Source organism: Mustela erminea, chromosome 4 (assembly GCF_009829155.1).
Source record: "Mustela erminea isolate mMusErm1 chromosome 4, mMusErm1.Pri, whole genome shotgun sequence".
Taxonomy (NCBI): Eukaryota; Metazoa; Chordata; class Mammalia; order Carnivora; family Mustelidae; genus Mustela; species Mustela erminea.
In genome coordinates this window covers 124304185-124323817 of record NC_045617.1, presented here as the reverse complement: position 1 = coordinate 124323817, position 19633 = coordinate 124304185, and the positions used below count along the sequence as shown (strand labels likewise).

The window sequence follows — 19633 nt, the reverse complement described above, 5'->3', positions numbered from 1 at the left end:
CCTGACATCATCTCCCTCCATCTCAGGCTGGCTCCGGCTCCCTGTTCTAAATGCCCTGACACCACCCCACATAGCTGGCACACAGACTCTTGGAAGATGCCAGCATGGTTGGCAAAAAGCCCATGTTTACTGGGACACAGTCACACCTGTTCATCTATGTATTGTCTAGCGTTCCTTTCATGTACAGGAGAGAGCAGTGTACTGTCACAGGAAACTTAGGATCCACAAAGCTCAAAATATTTACTATCTGTCCCTTGATTTAAAAAAAAAAAGGGCGCTTGGGTCGCTCAGTGGATTAAAGCCTCTGCCTTCAGCTCAGGTCATGATCCCAGGGTCCTGGGATTGAGACCCACATTGGGCTCTCTGTTCAATGGGGAGCCTGCTTCTCCCTCTGTCTGCCTGCCTCTATGCTTATTTTTGTCTATTTCCCAAACATAATGAGGGGGGGCATCTTCCTCTCTCTGTTTTAAGGATTGGCTGGTCAACATTCCACAGACTTCCTTTGGGGGCTTTCATTCCTTTGCTTTCATTCCACTGCTTTCATTGCTTTGAAAGGGCAGCACTTCACCAAATCTTCCCTCCCCCACTGCTGCCATTGAAAGCAATCTTACGGTCTATTTTTATTTTGACAGCTGCATCCTCTTGCACTGGGCATAGAAGGAAGTCCCAGGCCACCTTCATTAGAGCCTGAGTAGGACTCACAAGGAATGAGTGAGCACTGACTACCAAGGAGGCCAGAGATCCTTCCCTCACTGGGGTCTTTAGGACCTCAAGATGACTGGTTGAGGCTCTTCAACCACAATTCCACCACACATGCAGGAGCAGCAGCAGCAGCAAGAGAGGTTTCCATGAGAAAAGGTGGCTAGCCTCAGTTTAAAGGAACACTTAAAAAACCCAAATACTTGGAAATGTTATTTTGACTTTGTTAGCTACAAGATCATTTTTGTTCTTTAGGGCATAGTATCAAAGCATTCTATAATGCAGTTTAAATTAATCATTTACAGTAGATTTGGAATTGCTGTCTGCTTGGGTGCAGTGGGGCTGGTCTCCTTGACAAGGTATTTCATTAATTTAACATAAGGTAAAGTCATTTTGGACCAGTTCCACCATTGTTAAGCCCCAACTGCTTTAAAAACCAGTACACTCTGAAACGATCTCTGTACTATTGTGCTTAGGAATAGTTTCCATGACCAGAAGGCTCACTTCAAGGTCTGGCCTCAGCTATGTTTGTCTGAGATGCCTTCTCCATGATCACACAATATCAGAAAAACTATCTCTTTGCAACCATTTAAAGGATAAAAGGACAATCCAAAGGCAGCTTTCCCACATGTTCTCTTCCTTCTTTGGCAGCTGGCTGTGCTTTTCACCAAGGGAATCTTATGAATTATCTCCCTTTAATTGGGGAAAAATCTGAGAAGCAAACAAGCATGTCCATATTGGTCCTCAAGAGAAGGAGGCTCTAATTCAGATTTTAGGTGCATCTACTTCTTTTCCCTCACTAGTGCTATATGCAGATATGGCTCGACTAGCTCAAACTTTGACCATGCATTTCGTTTGTTTTCCATTAGAAAAGCAGATTAGAGGGCACCTGGGTGGCTCAGTGGGTTAAGCCGCTGCCTTGGGCTCAGGTCATGATCTCAGGGTCCTGGGATTGAGTCCCGCATCGGGCTCTCTGCTCAGCAGGGAGCCTGCTTCCTCCTCTCTCTCTCTCTCTGCCTGCCTCTCTGCCTTCTTGTAATCTCTGTCTGTCAAATAAATAAATAAAATCTTAAAAAAAAAAAAAGAAAAGCAGATTAGAGCTAGTTGAAAATGCCACCGCTCAGTACTGAATGTTGAAACTCAACATCTGTACTAATTGTGGTGATAACTGAAAGGAGAAATAATTTCTCAATTCAAACCCAGGGCTTGACAGCATCCTCTGCCCCAGGACACACACAAAGGTCTGCAAAACATGTCAGGAGTCAGACCACAGAGAGGGGGAAACACTTCAAAGAGCAGTACAGGCACGACGTGTCCACTTAGCCTGTGCTGAGATGATGACACTAGCTACGTGCCACTGCTTTAGTCTCGGGCTTTTAAAGTCAGTTTGGATCACTTCCCTTGCAGCTGTGGCAGGCACAAGGTCCACCTGCAATGCCTACCAGCAATGAAGTATTAGGAGCACCTGAAAATGGCAAATTTGCTTAAACCAGTCTTCAGTAAACCAAGCTACATTTAAATCATTCTTTTTCTTTTTTTAAATCTTTTTTTTTTTTAAGTTTTTTTTTTTTTTTAATTTATTTGACAGACAGATCACAAGTAGGCAGAGAGGCAGGCAGAGAGAGGAGGAGGAGGCAGGCTCCCTGCCGAGCTGAGCTGAAGGCAGAGGCCTCAACCACTGAGCCACCCAGGCGCCCCAAATCATTCTTTTTCTTATGGCTAAAAACAACAGCACCTACAGAGCCATTGTACCCTGCTTTAGGTCTTAACCAACCAACTAACCAACCACATATAACTTATTCCAACTCTGACTGCAGACTCAAAGGCCCTTCACCTAAGAAGCCTGAAACTGTTCAGTCCTCTTGGGCTACATGTCCTCTGCCACTACCATCATGATGCTCAGATTTCCCATGGTCTGCCAGCCACAGGCTGTGCTGTCCTAACCTGCAACTACAAACATATTTCCCTTGGGATACTGACTTTGGTTGTTTCTTCCAAACTAAACTGGTCTTTACTTTTAAACTCCTTAGCAAAACTAGGCCCCTATTAAAGCTGTCCAGATTTTGCTGCTATGTCACTCTCCCCCTTCCAGTGCTCGTGGCACTGGAAGGGTGCCATGTTAAGGGTCGACGGCCAAAGAATGGCCAAACTGCATTGTATCTGCACCAGAGCTCCTTCTCTCCAGCCCTTCTGGTGCCCTGGGGTGCCCCTAAAGGGATTTCTGTGCCTGTCTCTTCTGAACACTGAGCCCCATATTACTTCTCTTTGTATTTTATTCCCAATCCTCACTACAAGGTAAGTAAATGTCTGCTGAATCTGAAGGAATACCTCCTAATTTAGCCAAAAAGAGAACTGAATATGGCCCCACCCTTACCCCACCACGCTGACCACCTTCTCCACTCTATAATCAGCCAACTTCCACACATCTTCTATGGCTCCAGGGCTTATTTCCCCCTTCCTGACCAGCCCGGAAGGGCTGCTCCTACTCAACACATATCTTTCCACTGAACCAAACTATACTAGTCCTACAAGGCTGCCTAAACAACCCTCTTTACAAATTCTTCCCCAAATTCTCCAGTATATTAACCTAAAGATCTTGTATAAATGGACAGAGTTTTACCCTGTGCTTTAGCATTTATGGGCAATTTATGTAGTTGTGTCAATGCCTACTATCACTCCAGCTAAAGCACAGAGGGGAGACCATGTGCTACATGCTTTTTCTGAAGTCCTGGTTTGGAGATAACCAGGAGATCTTGCCACTGGTATATTTCCCATTGAGGAAAAGGAAGGATGCAAACAAGGCAAGTCCACTTCAGAAACACAGCCCTCAGCACACAATGTGCTCAGGACTTGATTGCATGGGGAGTCAGGACAAGATGGACAAGACAGGGCACTCTGCAGGAAATATTAAAAAACAAAACTGGGACTTGAGTTAGAGAGACTTTTAGCAGGAGTGTATTGTAAAAGTCCAGTTTTGTGGAGAGGCTGGTCAGTAAGTTTGAGCACTAAAGAGAAGGTCCACACCTGAAATGCATGGTACTCTAGAAAGCCCGAGAAAAGAAAGATTAACATAGATCTCTTTCAATTAGAGACAAAAAAAAAAAACACTGTTTCCTCTCTAGAATCAATGAGGTACTAGAATATTTCCAGTCCCATTTAGTCCATTCATGCTGGAATTCTGGTTTTAGAATTCCATTTGCAAGTGAGCTTGTCACAGAAGGGTCAGCAGCCAGATGGAGCTGTATTATGCACTTGACTGCCCACACACATGGAACTCAGATACAGCTTGATTCAAGAAAGAGTGATTACTAGACAGTTTTCGATACCTACCATAATCATTTCTATTTGAGTCATTTCTATTTAAGTCTGGGGTTGGCTTCAAACAAATTTACCTCAACACATGAAAGCTGCTGCAAGTCTTTGGTATGGTAGGTACCACTGATACTTGGGTGGCATCAAAGAGACTTTCTTAGAGAGGTGAAAACAACCGGGGTTCACTGGAAATAGTTGTCAATCTGAAAACCATGGCCAAACAATGATTTGTTTTCAAAGGTCCTGGACCTCTATAGTGTGATTTTTTTGCAATGCCAGTAAAATAACAAAAATCATCCACATTGGATACAATGGCCAATTCAAACAGGAAACCTTGCCCAATGCTTCAAGTTGCATCACTAGGGAATCTGTGAATCTTTAAGAAAGGACATAAACTCATTTAAGTAAAACAATCAAGTAGAAGATAACTGATACCAAAAATAAAATCTATACAGTTGAAAGGTTTTTCTTGGGCTATCTTCTCCCTTTTAAGATTAAGATGATTGAAATGAATGGTTTATACCCCCTGATCAATGACGACAAGGATGCAACTTGCCTAATGTCAAACATGCACATATGAATGCATAGGGAAAACTGTTATCACAGAACCCATTCTGGCCAAACTTGAACAACCAAATGCAATCTACTAGTCACTACTACAGACACCAAGAGTATGGCCACCCACCTGCCTACCTTCCTTCCCTACCTCCCTTCATTCAAAGAGAAATTATGAAGATACTTCTATTGTGAAAAATAAATAAAAATAAAGACAAAAGTGAAACTTATCCTTCCTACCCTCTTCTCCCATCCTATTCCACTTTACCATTCTGAGCAATCTAGTATGGTCCTTCTAGACCCTTAGCTGTTCATTTACATGCATATATATATGTACCCACAGAAATATATAACTAATATTTAGTTTTACATAAATGAGATCATATTATGAATATTATTCTACAACTTGCTTCTTTTGCTTAACAATTACCTTTTCCCTGTGCATACATATAAACCTTACTCTTCTTTTTGAATTGCTGCAGAGTATTTCTTAATATGGATGTATCATAATTGAACATTACCCTTCTGCTGAATGTGTGGGTTGGCTCCAATTTTTTGCCATTACAAACACAGCTGCACTGAACATCATTGCCCATACCTCTGTGGGTATAGGATGAAACATGTGGCTTTCATCAGTTATCTCTCCTCTTAGGGGAAATACTCTATGGGAAATGTGGCCTATAGCTCCTGTGATTTGAAGGTCACGAGTAGGGTGGGCCCCTGGGTCCCAGGAGCTGAGGACTGACATGGGCTGCATGCAGAGCTGGGGGTGATACCATGCAAGTCTCCTGTGTGGCTGCCAAAGGAGGACCACAGGCAATGAGGATCTTCCTCCTGAACCAGAACACAAGCCCATGTACCTTGAGTGTTCTCCCAGCTTTTCATGATCTGCCTATAAACTCCTTAAAATCTGAAACAATGCCTCAACCAACTCTGCCTCCACTTCAAGCCTGCTGCCTTGGCTGTGACAAACCTTTTAACTTTTCATTCACTGTGTTTTAGATATACTTTCCTCCTTGTACGACCAAGCTTCTAATGCAAACCAAAGGTAGCTGAAGGATCCTTAAGAAGTCAATCAGAAAGTCATAGAAGTGTCACAGGGGATTCTTGTTTCTAACTTAGCAAGAGGTTAATTCTGAACTAGAGTCCACAAGAGCTCCATAAAACAGTACATTCTCATTTGCTAACACTCACTGACATGGGAGAAATGGAACAAACAACCCACATAAGTGAGGTCGTATTGCATTAACCAGATCCTCTGGCTTCACTTATTACTCATGGTTAATAAATCATTCTTGGTACAGCTCTTTTTTCACACTCCTTAATGAGCCACAAATGACCAAAGATATGATTTCTCACTTTGGTATGGAGCTGAAAATGCATGTGGCTCTCAGTTCATCAGTAAACATCTGCAGAGGGGCCCCTGTGTGCCAGGCCCAGGTTGAGTGCTGGGGAAGACCAAAGAAATCTCAATGTGGCACCTGCCTGCAGTGAGCCTGAGGCCAGTTGAGGACCTTGGACACAGGCAGTGAAGAACTAGTTCATCAAACAGTGGTTAAATGGCCATTTAATACACTATAGAAGCTGTCAGAGTGTATACAATTCATAATCCAGTTAAGAGTACAAACTATAGCTTCTCTATAAAATATTATAGAGAAAAGGGAAGAAGTCCTGAGGTTGGAGGGTATACTGGAAGTGTCCTTCTCAGAAGAAGGAAAGTTGGGGCTGAGCTGTGAAGAAGGGCAGGGCTTAGGGAGGCAACTGGGTAGAAGAAAGAACACACAAAAGCATAGTTTCTTAAACTTGAAATGCCATTTAGCACCTTGGTTCTAGTTTGCTTTACACTTGGGAAACCAGCTAAACTTTTAAGGTAGTGAAATGGGTTGGGTCACCAGGCAGACATACAGCAGATGACCAAGGTCTGTCAAGGAGGCTCTCAGTCCCCCAGTGCTGCTGTCCAAGTAGAATGAACATAACACCATGGTGAGAATTTTCTCATAAATAAGTGGCTAATGAAGACAGCAGTGTAGACATGTAAATAACAAGAAGTATTAGAACCAGAAGACATGACCAACTATAAAAAAAACTAACAAAATTAAATTGTGAGCTAGGGCACCTCAAAAAAAATGTCTTTCATGTTAAAGGAAATACAAAATAGAACCATCAAGAATATGTGCCTTCTACAGCAACATCTTTTTCTTTGGGAAAAAAAAAAAAACAAACTTTGGTGGTTCAAAGTATAAAAGTCAAAACTTAAAATGGAAAAAATATATAGCCAAGGTGAACTCAAGTTCAAAACCTACCTGGTAAACATACAATACCCTGGTTTGAATAGATGCATATAAACTACTGTTTTTTCTATTTAATCCTAAAATATACAACATTTAAAAATTTAAATTATTTGGAGAATTAGTCCAGCAAAGGAATAAGAATACTTTTTAAAGCATATTTGTTGATAGCAAAAAATAGTTTTGTTTCCTGCAGGTGCTCTGGTTAAATACACAGAATGAAAAATGAAACAAATTCTGAAATTTTTACATTAGAAAGATAGAGTTTTGTTTCTTTTTTCAGGGGAAGGGAGAAATCTTTCATTGCTCAATATTACTTCCTCAGCACCTATAAACAATATGGGGTTCCTGATATGAAAAAGCACCATCGTTGTGACAGCAATTTTTATCACCCTACAAATCTGGAGCAATCAGTAGGCACTGAAGACACACTCACAAATAAGGAAATACCCCAGCAAAAGCAAACAACTCCCCAAACCAAGTCTTAAACATAGAAAGAGACAGAGGTTTTTTTCCCCTTAAATATTTTAATTACAGTTCTAGACTTAATTCCAATGTGAAATTAAGAAGTATGCAATTAATTTTTCCACCTGGTCCTGTCACTTGTTGGAGGTGATACGAGCAAGTCATCAGGTCTGATTATGCTATGAAGGAACTAGGACAATGCTATCTGCCTTGCTGGGCTCTCAGAGTTCTTAGAAGATTAAAAGAGATTGGTGTGACTGTCATGGATTCAGAGCTCTACCAGAAGTCATATCTTGGCACGACCAGCTTTCTCCTCGTTGGAATGCCACTGACCAGATTTTTCAAATTCCCAGTCATTTCCAAAAACCCAGTCAAACGTCTCCAAATTCATGTGGCAGAGGAAGGACCTTGTTCTCTGAGCTTCCATAGCCTCTGTTCCTACTTGACCCCTAGCACTGAGGGCCTATCCTAAGCCAGAGCTCTTCCTTCACTGGACTTATTAGTCGTATTTATAAAATATCCACAATATATATCTTGTTTATACTCTAAGGGCTTCACTGGGGCAAATGTTGGTATTGATTCACTTCTGTTGTCTCCAGCATCTGTTCCAGGGCCTGGCATGTAGCAAGAACTCAATTGCTCAGTTAATCAATCACTCTTTGTCTTCAAAGGAAAGAACTGTCTGGACAAGAGGCTTGATAGTGTGAGGATGGCATTCACAACAAATAAAACGAAACAAAAATTTTGTTAATTAATAATAATGAAGAATAAAATTCTGTGCTGGTACGAGTATGGGAAAACAGTAACTTTCATACACTGCCAATAAGGGCACAAAGCCAATGTGGCAATATTTATTAATACTACTTGCAGATTCACAAGCATCAGTCATGCAAGGAGAGGACCAAGACAGTAAGGCACTCTGGGAGAATCTCTGGCCTGGGAAAGAAGACTCAGGTTCCTACCAAGCCACCCAGACCAACTATGGAATTATAGGCAAGTCCCTTCATGTCTCTGAGCTTCAACTTCTTTGTCTACACAGTGATAAAATCAAGGTAAGTGATTCTTGTGAATCTGTTCAGCTGGGATGTCTAAGTCAAACATAGAGCAGTAGGCATGGAAAGGGAGTCAGAGCTCTTCAGAATCTTAGATTTTAGTTAAGGGCTGACTCAAATGAATATAAAGGCCCCTAAGTTTCTACTGTTCCTAAAAATCTTCATTTTGGAAGATCTACTCTTCAGATACTCTTTTGCAGAAACAGGAATTGGGGCCTTGGACCTCCTTCTCTTGGCTCACCACCTTGCCCCCTGTCTCATCCACTGGGAAGCACCAAAGATCACCTGGCTTCACTAGATGACCCGAGGTGAGGTGAGGCCCTGCCACTGCAAAGGCCTGAGAATAGCACCTTCTATTCTTTCACTGCTTTCCTCCTATAGGGTTGCTAGAAAGGATACAAAACCCTGCTAACACTATGTTGGGAAACCTGTCTAAAAAGTACCCGAATAATAGAGAATCACATCTAATCTAAGTGAAATCAACCAAGTCACGAGTTCTTTTAAAGTCCTTCCCAAAGTAAAATCAATAAATGCATACTAAAGATGAACTGAGCATGTTCATGAAGCTTTTCACAGCAAGTGCACTTTATAGTATCACCATTGGTCAGTGCAACAGATTACAAATCATTACAGCCACAGAGGATGTAACAGGCACAACAACTGTGCAATCTTCCATTCTACAAATACTAGGCTCTCACAACGATCTATACTATGCTAATCTATACAGCCTCATTTGGTAATAAGATCAGATTTGGCGCCTTTTCCTTGACCACAGTTGCCTTAGTTTACTAGTTATATAAGCACCCCTCTTAAAAAGTGCTCATCCTAGAGTCTCACCCTGGACTCTAAGGGATAGCAGATCCCTTTCCTGAGTCCTTCTTAATCTGAATGTTCACGACTGTATTCAGCAGAACGTAGTCCCATGGGATGTTAATAGGTAGTGTGTTACATAAGCAGACACACACACAAACTGGTTCCCTATTTAGAGTGACAAATGTGTGTCCTCAGTGCAGAACTTGGAAGACTGTATTCTGTCAATAAATCTGTGAATCCTCCGGAGGAGCCTATGGTGTGCTAAATTCCCTAAACTTCTTTATATTTTTGAAAAGCATCATATCCCAGGCATACTGTTCAACTATCTATCCTTTTAGAATCTTCACGAAGCCCTTGACCTATGACCTCTGCTCTAGAAACCACATTGCACAATATGACTGCCCCTTCTCATTTAGCCTCTATCAGAATAAGAGCATACCTAATGACTGCAAAAGCCTTTGATACTTGATACTAAGCACCCAGTGCTTTTAAACCCCTTCAGATATTTGCTGGAAATGAACCAATGAAGTACCTACAGTGCAGTGACCAATATACAGCTACCTGACAGCAGGGCTTGGAGAACTCCTGCATGGAATTAGTAGCACTAAAACCCTTCAATTTTAAACAATAACAACGCTGCCATTCCCACCTGGCCCCAGGCTAGTGCTGCCCAGAGTACCCATTCAATAAACCCATTCAATAAACATGCATGGAGCTTTGAAGATCTTGGAACATGAAGGAGGTCCTAGCATCCCTTATCCTTTCACCTTTTATTAGGGCTTCTTATCAGGTTGGGGTTCAGCTTATTGCAGTTGCCTGGCTCTAAACACAATCTGTCTTCTCACCATCATCCCTGCTTTACTTCCTCCCAGAGCTGCTCAAGAATAAAATCCATCCCTCAATTCACTACCAACTCCGAACATTTTCCCTGACTCATCTCAGGTTGGGTGAGATCATGACATGGCTCAGTCCACCAGGCATCTGCCTTCAGCTCAGGTCGTGGTCCTACAGTCCTGGGAGACCCGTGTCGGGCTCCCTGCCCAGTTGAGAGCCTGCTTCTCCCTCTGCCTGCTCTTTCCCCTGCTTGTGCTTTTCTCTCTCTCTCTCTCTCTCCCTCTATCTCAAATAAATAAATAAAATCTTAAAAAAAATTAAGATAGAAGAGTGCCTTTATGAATAGGCAGAGGAGTAAACAACATTCTGAAACTTCGGAGATCGGGGCAAAGCTCTTCTATCCCAGTACCTTATGTGAGCACATGAGTTCAAATAACTTTCAGTACCTGAGTTTTCCCTACTTCTGCAATCTGAGAGGTACTATTTTAATTTTTTAATAAGAATGTATTCATTAATTATTTGTGAACTTAAAAATGAACAAAATGAGAGGGGCAACATTAACCTATGTTATGCTATAAAACAATGGTCTCTTAATGAATATGAAATCACAGGAAAGTACTTATAATTAAGCTGAGGTAATAATAGAACTCAAAGACTACAACAGAATGTTGCTAAGTAACAAATAGCATGGAGGACATGGGGAGTTAGAGAGGAGAAGGGAGTTGGGGGAAATTGGAAGGGGAGCTGAACCATGAGAGACTATGGACTCTGAAAAACAATCTGAGGGTTTTGAAGGGGCGGGGGGTTGGGAGGTTGGGGTACCAGGTGGTGGGTATTAGAGAGGGCACTGCTTGCATGGAGCACTGGGTGTGGTGCAAAAAGAATGAATACTGTTATGCTAAAAATAAAAAATAAATTTAAAAAAAAAGCTGTCTCTGAAGGAAAGGCATGGTTTCTCTTTTTTTTCCAAAGCAGAATTTGTCCTTATAGACTGAAATATGAGAGAATAAAAAGGAATACTGAGGAGGGAAATGCAGTTTTCCCACAGCTCTGAGGTTCTTATACAAACAGTATCTCTTTTTATGGGGTCACAGTCCCACCTATTTTACTTTCTAGGCCTTTGTTTCCCACATGTAACCTGGAGGAGGTTGGACAAATAAACACTAATTTCTAAAACCTGAAAGTCTTGCATCTAAACAGAAGTTACAATGTGAACAAATTTAAGGCCCATGTTCACACATGCCAATGTGTTCCATTAAATGAAACATGAAGTAGTGAGGCAGGCCTGGAGGGTGAGGGTGGGAAGGACATCTATGTAATTTATTAAAATAAAGGAAACCTCAAGTCTCATCTTGTGATTTAAAGAGGAAGTCAATCATGACCATTTTGCATTTAACTTATTATCTTGGCCATAGCTTGGCTATATTTTAAATATAAACTATTGTTAATGGAGATGAAGAAACAGAGTAGCCATTTTCAAAGAAACTGTTAATCTGGAAAGAAATGATGTGCTGTTGTTCCTGTTTCCAACAAAATCATTCTGCCACACAAATTATAGCACCATAAAAAACAACAACAACAACAAAAAACAGAGCCGAAACAACAGAAGGAAGTATGGGTACACAGATCTGGAGAAGTGAACGGAGGTTTCTTCACCACCTATGGCTCTCTGGTACTATTAACATTTAATAGAATCACTTATTAATCCATGTTCCCATTTCTTTTACAATAACTGAAAGCTGGCAACTCTAATAGATAAAATGAAAAGTATACTATCTGCTCTTGCATAATATGAATTTAAATGAAAACAGCTTGAACTAGGATTATTTCTTCTAGAACCAGTCACACCTCCCCTCCAAAAACCCCACCCTAAAACAGAAGAACACATATGCATCCCAACCACACGTGTGTTATTTTCTTAAAAAAAGTAATTTGGGCTCTGTCGAGGCTAATAAACAGAAATAGATCACTCCTGGCCAACAGTTCAAACCGTTCATTAGCATAAAATTGAAGATACAAAAATGTTTTTGGAATTAGTGTACAGGCAGACACACCCTGTTTACTTGAAAACTTAAACCTTAACAACAGCTTCTACACAGATAGCCTCTGTATCAGAAGCCCTGGAACTCTCCAATGACAATTTAGCTTCTATTGTTTTTTGTCTTTAAGTGCAAATGGTACATAATTGAGCTTCAATAGAAAAGAAAAAAACAAGAAATGAGGAACCTGAATTCTTTTGGATTCTAAAACCAGGGATAATATTGAAGGGAATGCAAATAAGTTTTAAACATCTTTAAAATCCAGAAGTAAATGCAGCATCAGCTTATTCTTTAGCATTTTGCCAAGAAAGCAAAACTAGCAATGTAGCAAGAGAATAATCAGAGAAAGAATACACTCTTCCACCATGCCACAGACAGGGCACAGACACAAAATTATGGCCTGGAAACAAAATTAATATGGCCACAGCTACACAGCATTAATAGGGGCACACTGATGTCAGAGAGAACATGGTTGCCTTTGTTAATGTTTTACGCACTCCTAGGGAATACAAAGACACATGCACATAGCTCTCCCTTACCTCCAACAGAGGCCTGGCACTATCATGGACAGACAGAATATGTGTCACCTTGTTCTTGCTCAGTTGCTCTGCATCTCTGGCGTCTGTCATAAAGAAAGAAGATGATCATTTTATTCTTCACTGCAATTGAATTATTTACAATGTTTAGCTAGGAAAAAATAAAAAATGCCTTGCATATTTTTTTTTTTACCTTGCATATTTCTTTCTTGAAACTTCAAAACTGACCATACCCAGAAAAACCTAGACCTAGGGAATTTCAGACTATTGCTTTAATGTATTACGCAGATAACTAAATTTCTTTCTGATTGTCAGATTCTTTGGATATAAAGTGGTCCACTTAAAACTTGAAATGCATTTAGATTAATAAACATTATAATCATGATTGTTGCTCTTTTTTTTAATTTTTTATTTTTATAAACATATATTTTTATCCCCAGGGGTACAGGTCTGTGAATCACCAGGTTTACACACTTCACAGCACTCACCAAAGCACATACCCTCCCCAATGTCCATAATCCCACCCCCTTCTCCCAAACCCCCTTCCCCCAGCAACCCTCAGTTTGTTTTGTGAGATTAAGAGTCACTTATAGTTTGTCTCCCTCCCAAGCCCATCTTGTTTCATTGATTCTTCTCCTACCCACTTGAGCCCCCATGTTGCATCACCACTTCCTCATATCAGGGAGATCATATGATAGTTGTCTTTCTCTGCTTGACTTATTTCGCTAAGCATGATACGCTCTAGTTCCATCCATGTTGTCGCAAATGGCAAGATTTTATTTCTTTTGATGGCTGCATAGTATTCCATTGTGTATATATACCACATCTTCTTGATCCATTCATCTGTTGATGGACATCTAGGTTCTTTCCATAGTTTGGCTATTGTGGACATTGCTGCTATAAACATTCGGGTGCACATGCCCCTTTGGATCACTACGTTTGTATCTTTAGGGTAAATACCCAATAGTGCACAAACGACATATCAGATAAAGGACTAGTGTCCAGAATCTATAAAGAACTTAGCAAACTCAACACCCAAAGAACAAATAATCCAATCAAGAAATGGGCAGAGGACATGAACAGACATTTCTGCAAAGAAGACATCCAGATGGCCAACAGACACATGAAAAAGTGCTCCATATCACTCGGCATCAGGGAAATACAAATCAAAACCACAATGAGATATCACCTCACACCAGTCAGAATGGCTAAAATAAACAAGTCAGGAAATGACAGATGCTGGCGAGGATGCAGAGAAAGGGGAACCCTCCTACACTGCTGGGAATGCAAGCTGGTGCAGCCACTCTGGAAAACAGCATGGAGGTTCCTCAAAATGTTGAAAATAGAACTGCCCTATGACCCAGCAATTGATTGTTGCTCTTTAAAGAAAGTTAACCTATAAAGTCATTTTGTAGTTGTCATTTGTTATTAATGATCAATAATTTAAGTTAAAAATCACATACAAAAGACCCACTTACTATCCACCCTCATGTCAAAGGCAGGGATGGGCTTAAACGCAGATTAGACTGTGGTTTATGACATCAATGATTCACTTCAAGGTAAAAATAAAAATGGAACATTTTCTGGAAATCCCAAACAGAATAAGTTATCAGTTAGCTATTTAATTATCTGCATATAAAACTATATTTATATTCCCTTCTAGTGCTCCTACCTAATGCTGCATGAGAAAGACTGAATAAGTATCCTCAACTTGAAACACTTCTGTTAATCTACAAAACAGGAGTCCAGCAAGAAAACGCTCCCTGCATGCCCTTGTCCTAATCTGGGACAAACTTTTTTAAATGATACAGGGTAAAATAGACTGAGTGAAATATTTATTTATCATGTTTCTAGAGAATATTAATGACATGGGAAAATGCTTAGGATATAATGTTAAGCAAGGTGTAAAAGCATGAATCAAACTATAAATACAGTATGAACTCAATTTGTAAAAACATAATGAAGACACACACACATACAGAGGAAAAACTGCTATAGGGAATTAGCTCCAATAGTGATAATCTTAAAAAGATGGAATTACAAGAGCTTTAGAAATTTTTAAATATATATATATACATATATATATATATGTATATATATGTAACACAAGAGGTTCTGAAAGTTTAACATGCCTGTGAACTAAGTTGAAGCCCCAACTTAGTTCAAGATCTATGGCAAGGTTGAGGAATCTGCAGTTGTTGTTTTTTTTTTAAAAAATATTGTTTATTTGTTTATTTATTTACTTAGGAAGGAGGAGAGAAAGATAAGCAGACTCTCTGCTGAGCACAGAGCCAGATGATCCTTGGCTAGATCTCATGACCCTAAGAGGAATCTATAGTTTTGAGAAGCTTTGATGATCATCCAGAGACTGAAAAACTTTCCTTAATGTTCTGCAATAAACATGTACCACTTTAAATTCAGAAAAAAAAGTCTTTAAAAGTAATATTAAGGGGCGCCTGGGTGGCTCAGTGGGTTAAGCCGCTGCCTTCGGCTCAGGTCATGATCTCAGGGTCCTGGGATCGAGTCCCACATCGGGCTCTCTGCTCAGCAGGGAGCCTGCTTCCTCCTCTCTTTCTCTGCCTGCCTCTCTTCCTACCTGTGATCTCTCTCTGTCAAATAAATAAATAAAATCTTTCAAAAAAAATAATTTAAAAAAAAAGTAATATTAAAATGTTGGTTTTAAGACTTTCTTCAAAGTTCCAACCATCCCAAGCTTTAAATTGGGATGTGCTTAGCAGCCATCGACATGACACATATAGGCCTCAGTTCCAAACACTGCCCAGCCCCTCTGCCCCACAACTACCACAAGTTTTAGCATCAGCAAGTTTGAACTGAACAGGAACAAGAATCATTTAGGATCCCACTGGCAGCCAGCTTCCACATTCTCACCGAAAGGCAGTTTTCCCAATTCCCATCAGTATGTATGTTTTAGCCAAGTGGAGAAGCAAGATCAAGCTGGAGCTTTCAGTGTTCACAGCGGAGCACAGACGAGCCATAGAAGCAAATGGTTCAAGGAAGAGCAGCAAGTCGAGGGCTCCAAAGCAGTCTCCTGACACTCCAGGGCAGAATCTTCTGGATTCTGACCCTGCCCAAGATTTGAATTTTAAAGAGCTGTTTAAAGAGGGACTCCTGGGGCGCTGGGTGGCTCAGTCGGTTAAGCCTCTGCCTTTGGCTCACGTCATTATCCCACAGTCCTGGGATCAAGCCCCACATCGGGCTCTCTATTTGGCAGGGAGCCTGCTTCCTCCTCTCTCTCTCTGCCTGCGTCTATGCCTACTTGTGATCTCTCTCAAATAAATAAATAAAATCTATAAATAAATAAATAAATAAATAGGGACTCCTGGGTGACTCAGTCGGTTAAGTGTCTGCCTTCTGCTCAGTCATGATCCCGGGGTCCTGAGATTGAGTCCAGCACTGGACTCCTTGTTCAGTGGGGAGACTCTTCTCCCTCTGCTCTGCCACTTCCCCTGCTTATGCTCCCTCTCTCACAAATAAATAAATAAAATCTTTAAAAAATAAAAAGATCTGGGGGGCACCTGGGTGGCTTACTGGGTTAAGCCTCTGACTTTGGCTTGGGTCGTGATCCCAGGGTCCTGGGATTGAGCCCCCCATCAGGCTCTCTGCTCGACAGGGAGCCTGCTTCCCCCTTTCTCTCTGCCTGCCTCTTTGCCTACCTGTGATCTCTCTCTCTTTGTCAAATAAATAAATAAAATTTAAAAAATAGATCTGTTTTAAATATACTTTTTCCTTTTTTATAAACAGCTTTGAGATAATTTACATACCATAAATTCAGCCTTTTAAAGTGTATGATTCAACTTTTTTTAGTATATTCAGAGTTGTTTAACCATCACTGCACTCGAACTTTAAAACATTTTCAGCACCTCATAAATATCCTTTTATAACACAGATTAAAACAAAAAAAGTGGTTTGGTAATAAAAGTATACATTTTTGAATATGGAATGAGATCATATATGAGACAACAGACTGTAGGGTTCCAAAGAAAACAGAAGCAACTCTTGGATAATGTTCCTTTTGCTCTATGGTCCTTTCTATTTTATCACAGTGCTGTGTGTACTGATACGCCACTCTGGGATTACCTTTTCCCATAAGCATAATATCTAACTACTTGAGCATATATATAAAGCACTTCATCAACATTTTGGGATGATTCCATTGGACTTCTTATTCTTTAGGACTACAAATTGTTGACAGTTCTGGATGACTGCCTATAACCACCAGCACTAAGGTAACAAGCTGTGAATGCAGCTGTAAGACATGGGGTTACCAGCTTACTTACATGCATGTGACAAGCCTGGAGGTTTCACACCAGCTCTCTTCATGCACAAAATCAAAGGGGTGGAACTTAGTCCTTTGCTGCTCAAACCAGGGTCTGCCAAGCAGTATCATGGCATTACCCAGGAGCCTACTGGAAATGCAGACTCCCAGAGCCCCTACATATCTATATGATCAGAACCCACATTTAAAAAAAAGAACCCCAGAAGACTATGTGCACTGTACACATAGAGCTCTGGAGGGCCTTCAGGGCATGAACTATGACTGGGTGCCAATGGTACCCCTTCCCCACCATGGCATTTTGATGCCACTTCTAAGTCAAAAAACAACTCACAGCCTCTTGCAATTACCAATGCAATATTACTAATGTAACACTATTAACAAACCAACAGGAAGATTATAAATTAGAATTCACATGGAAAAAATCTAGAAGAATATACACTGGCCATGGTTATATTGGGATGTCAGTTTGGGGAAGTTTTCACTCTATTTAACATATTTCTATCACATTTGGATTTTTAAAATTTTCATTTTATTTTAACTGATGAGCCTACATTCCTTTCATAACCAGGAAAAGAAAAATTAAAAAAAAAAACACTATAAAACTCAACTGAATTACACTAAATATTCAACTCCTTCATTGGTAAAACAGCTAACTGTACTCTTTTCTCTTTCTACCAACATTTCCTCTGGCCCCTGGACTCCTGCCCTCTCTTGCTGCCTGCCTCTGTCTACTCTCCTAAGGCCTCACGTGCCCTTTAGAAGAAGCAAATGTTATTTTTATACAGTGGGAGCAATGAAATAGAAACACCTACCTGAACTTTCTCCTTTGCTGTGACATGTTCCCTCCGTGCAAGACCCCATCCATCACTGATAGGACCTTGCTAAGGGAGCAAGTGGATTCCTGGAAGATGCTGTCTTCAAAAGGCAAAGGGGCAGCCACATGCTTCCTTAGGAAGGGGAATTAGTGCTCTAGATCTTATTCTGATGCAGAAGATGTACAGGGGTAACCAGTGCTAAGATGTGTGAAATGCCAGAGTGGCCATGGCAAATACGCTAGTCCAACAAAGTCAAGCAGAACTGTCTCTAAACAAAATTAACAGAAATGTATTTGAAGAAACACTAGAAAATAGTGCCATCAATATAAGCACTCTGAAAAAACAGATATTTGGAAGGAAAGAACTTCTTTGGTAATGCCTTTCCAATATCACAGCACCTGTTACACTGATTTGTGAACTCAAAAGCATGATCATGCAGGATGAGAGAGGGAGGAAAGAGGAGAAGGAAGGTCTCTATTTTAAAAGGACCTAATTCTCTCTGTTCTGACCCTGAACCCCAAGCCATGTTCTGAGTCTTTTCTCAAACAACTTTTGCTTCCCAAATTGAGAATCTGCTCAGTGGTAGGTAAATGATTCTGATCTGTTTTTCAATTATGCTTGATCCTACTGTGAAATTAATGAATCCTAGAGTTACCAATTATTGTTCATAACTATAGCTTCTAGAATTGTAAATTAGCTGTTAGTGTGTTCAACCTTTAGGTGGGTATATTTCCAACCTGGGATAGGGGCCAAAATGGGCAGCTCCTACCTGTTTCCTTCTGTACCAAATATGGGCTCTGATATTTATTGGTGCCAACCTTGGACAAATTTTTCTATGCCTCATTCTTACCTTTAATGTGGGAAAATGGTAAGAGTACCATCTTAAAGGGCTAATATTAGGCCTTAGCACCATCTTAAAGGGCTAATACTGGAAATACTAAATGAAATAAAACACTTACAATAGTGCTTGGCTCACGTATAGTAAATGTTATCATTGTCATCATTAATATTATTATCATTGGGACCAGATTAAGTCTCAAGGCTGTAGTATGGGCTTCAATCCCCATCACCTCTGCATGTTTCCAAATATGTGCTTACTACAAAGACATCTGAATTCTAGCTCTTGTTCCACCACCTAATGTTCACCATTCACCATGCAGTTCTCTTAGGCAGACTACCAGAGATCAGTGTTCAGTAGTTCACCAGGTCAGCCTTAACAACTGGGGAACCACCACAGGGAACCATGACCATTGTCACTGGCAGACAGAACAAAAGCTCTGAGACCTCAAACATGTCTCTATGTATATAACCAGTACACACACATGGTGTGAGATTTGTTTCTCACATTTCTAGAATTTGTGGACATCTTCAATGAGGGCTTCTTCCATCAGCTCACATCCATTTTGGGATCTGCCAAGTTATGAAGCAGCAGATAACTGATCCCTCTTGGTCTGGGATGGAGCTGCTCTTCAAGCTTCCACTCCCACCTTCCCTTCTGGCTTCTGGGCAGAGCCAGCTGCAAGTTAAGGCACCTCAACTGAGAGACTCATCAAAGACTAGACTCCAGAACCTGAGCTGGTTTGTGAGTTTTTCTCTAGGTGGAAGAATCACCAGGACCTGGTGTTGGAAAGTGCTTTGTGATTCATTGCAAGTTAAAAAAAAAAAAAAAAAAAAAGGAATTTGCATAGTGACATGTAAAGGATCCCCACTGGAAGGAAGGAAGGCAGGGAGGGAGAGAAGAGAGGCAAAAGAGGAGAAGGAGAGAGAGAGGTGGGGGAGGGAAGGAAGGAGACAGAACTGGAGACTACTCAATGATTGGATTGAGACCATATCCACTAGAATCAAGGCCTTGGTAGCAGTGCCAGTCCACACCATACAAAAATGAAGATCTCTCGGAAAGTTAAAAAAAATCCATTAATTTTTCTTTA

At 40.7% G+C, this 19633-nt stretch overlaps 1 protein-coding gene across 7 annotated transcripts in view; it reads right to left on the bottom strand.

The window, feature by feature from the left end:
• Positions 1–19633, bottom strand: part of DUSP22 (dual specificity phosphatase 22) — a 75225-nt gene that overhangs the window by 32982 nt on the left and 22610 nt on the right. For 6 of the 7 annotated variants that reach the window (XM_032340921.1, XM_032340920.1, XM_032340924.1 and 3 more), the window contains one exon: positions 12597–12679. In XM_032340921.1, coding sequence (XP_032196812.1) covers positions 12597–12679 — 83 coding nt within the window. Of the gene's footprint in view, positions 1–12596; positions 12682–19633 lie in introns of those variants that run through there. The other variant, XM_032340926.1, reaches the window with a different exon arrangement.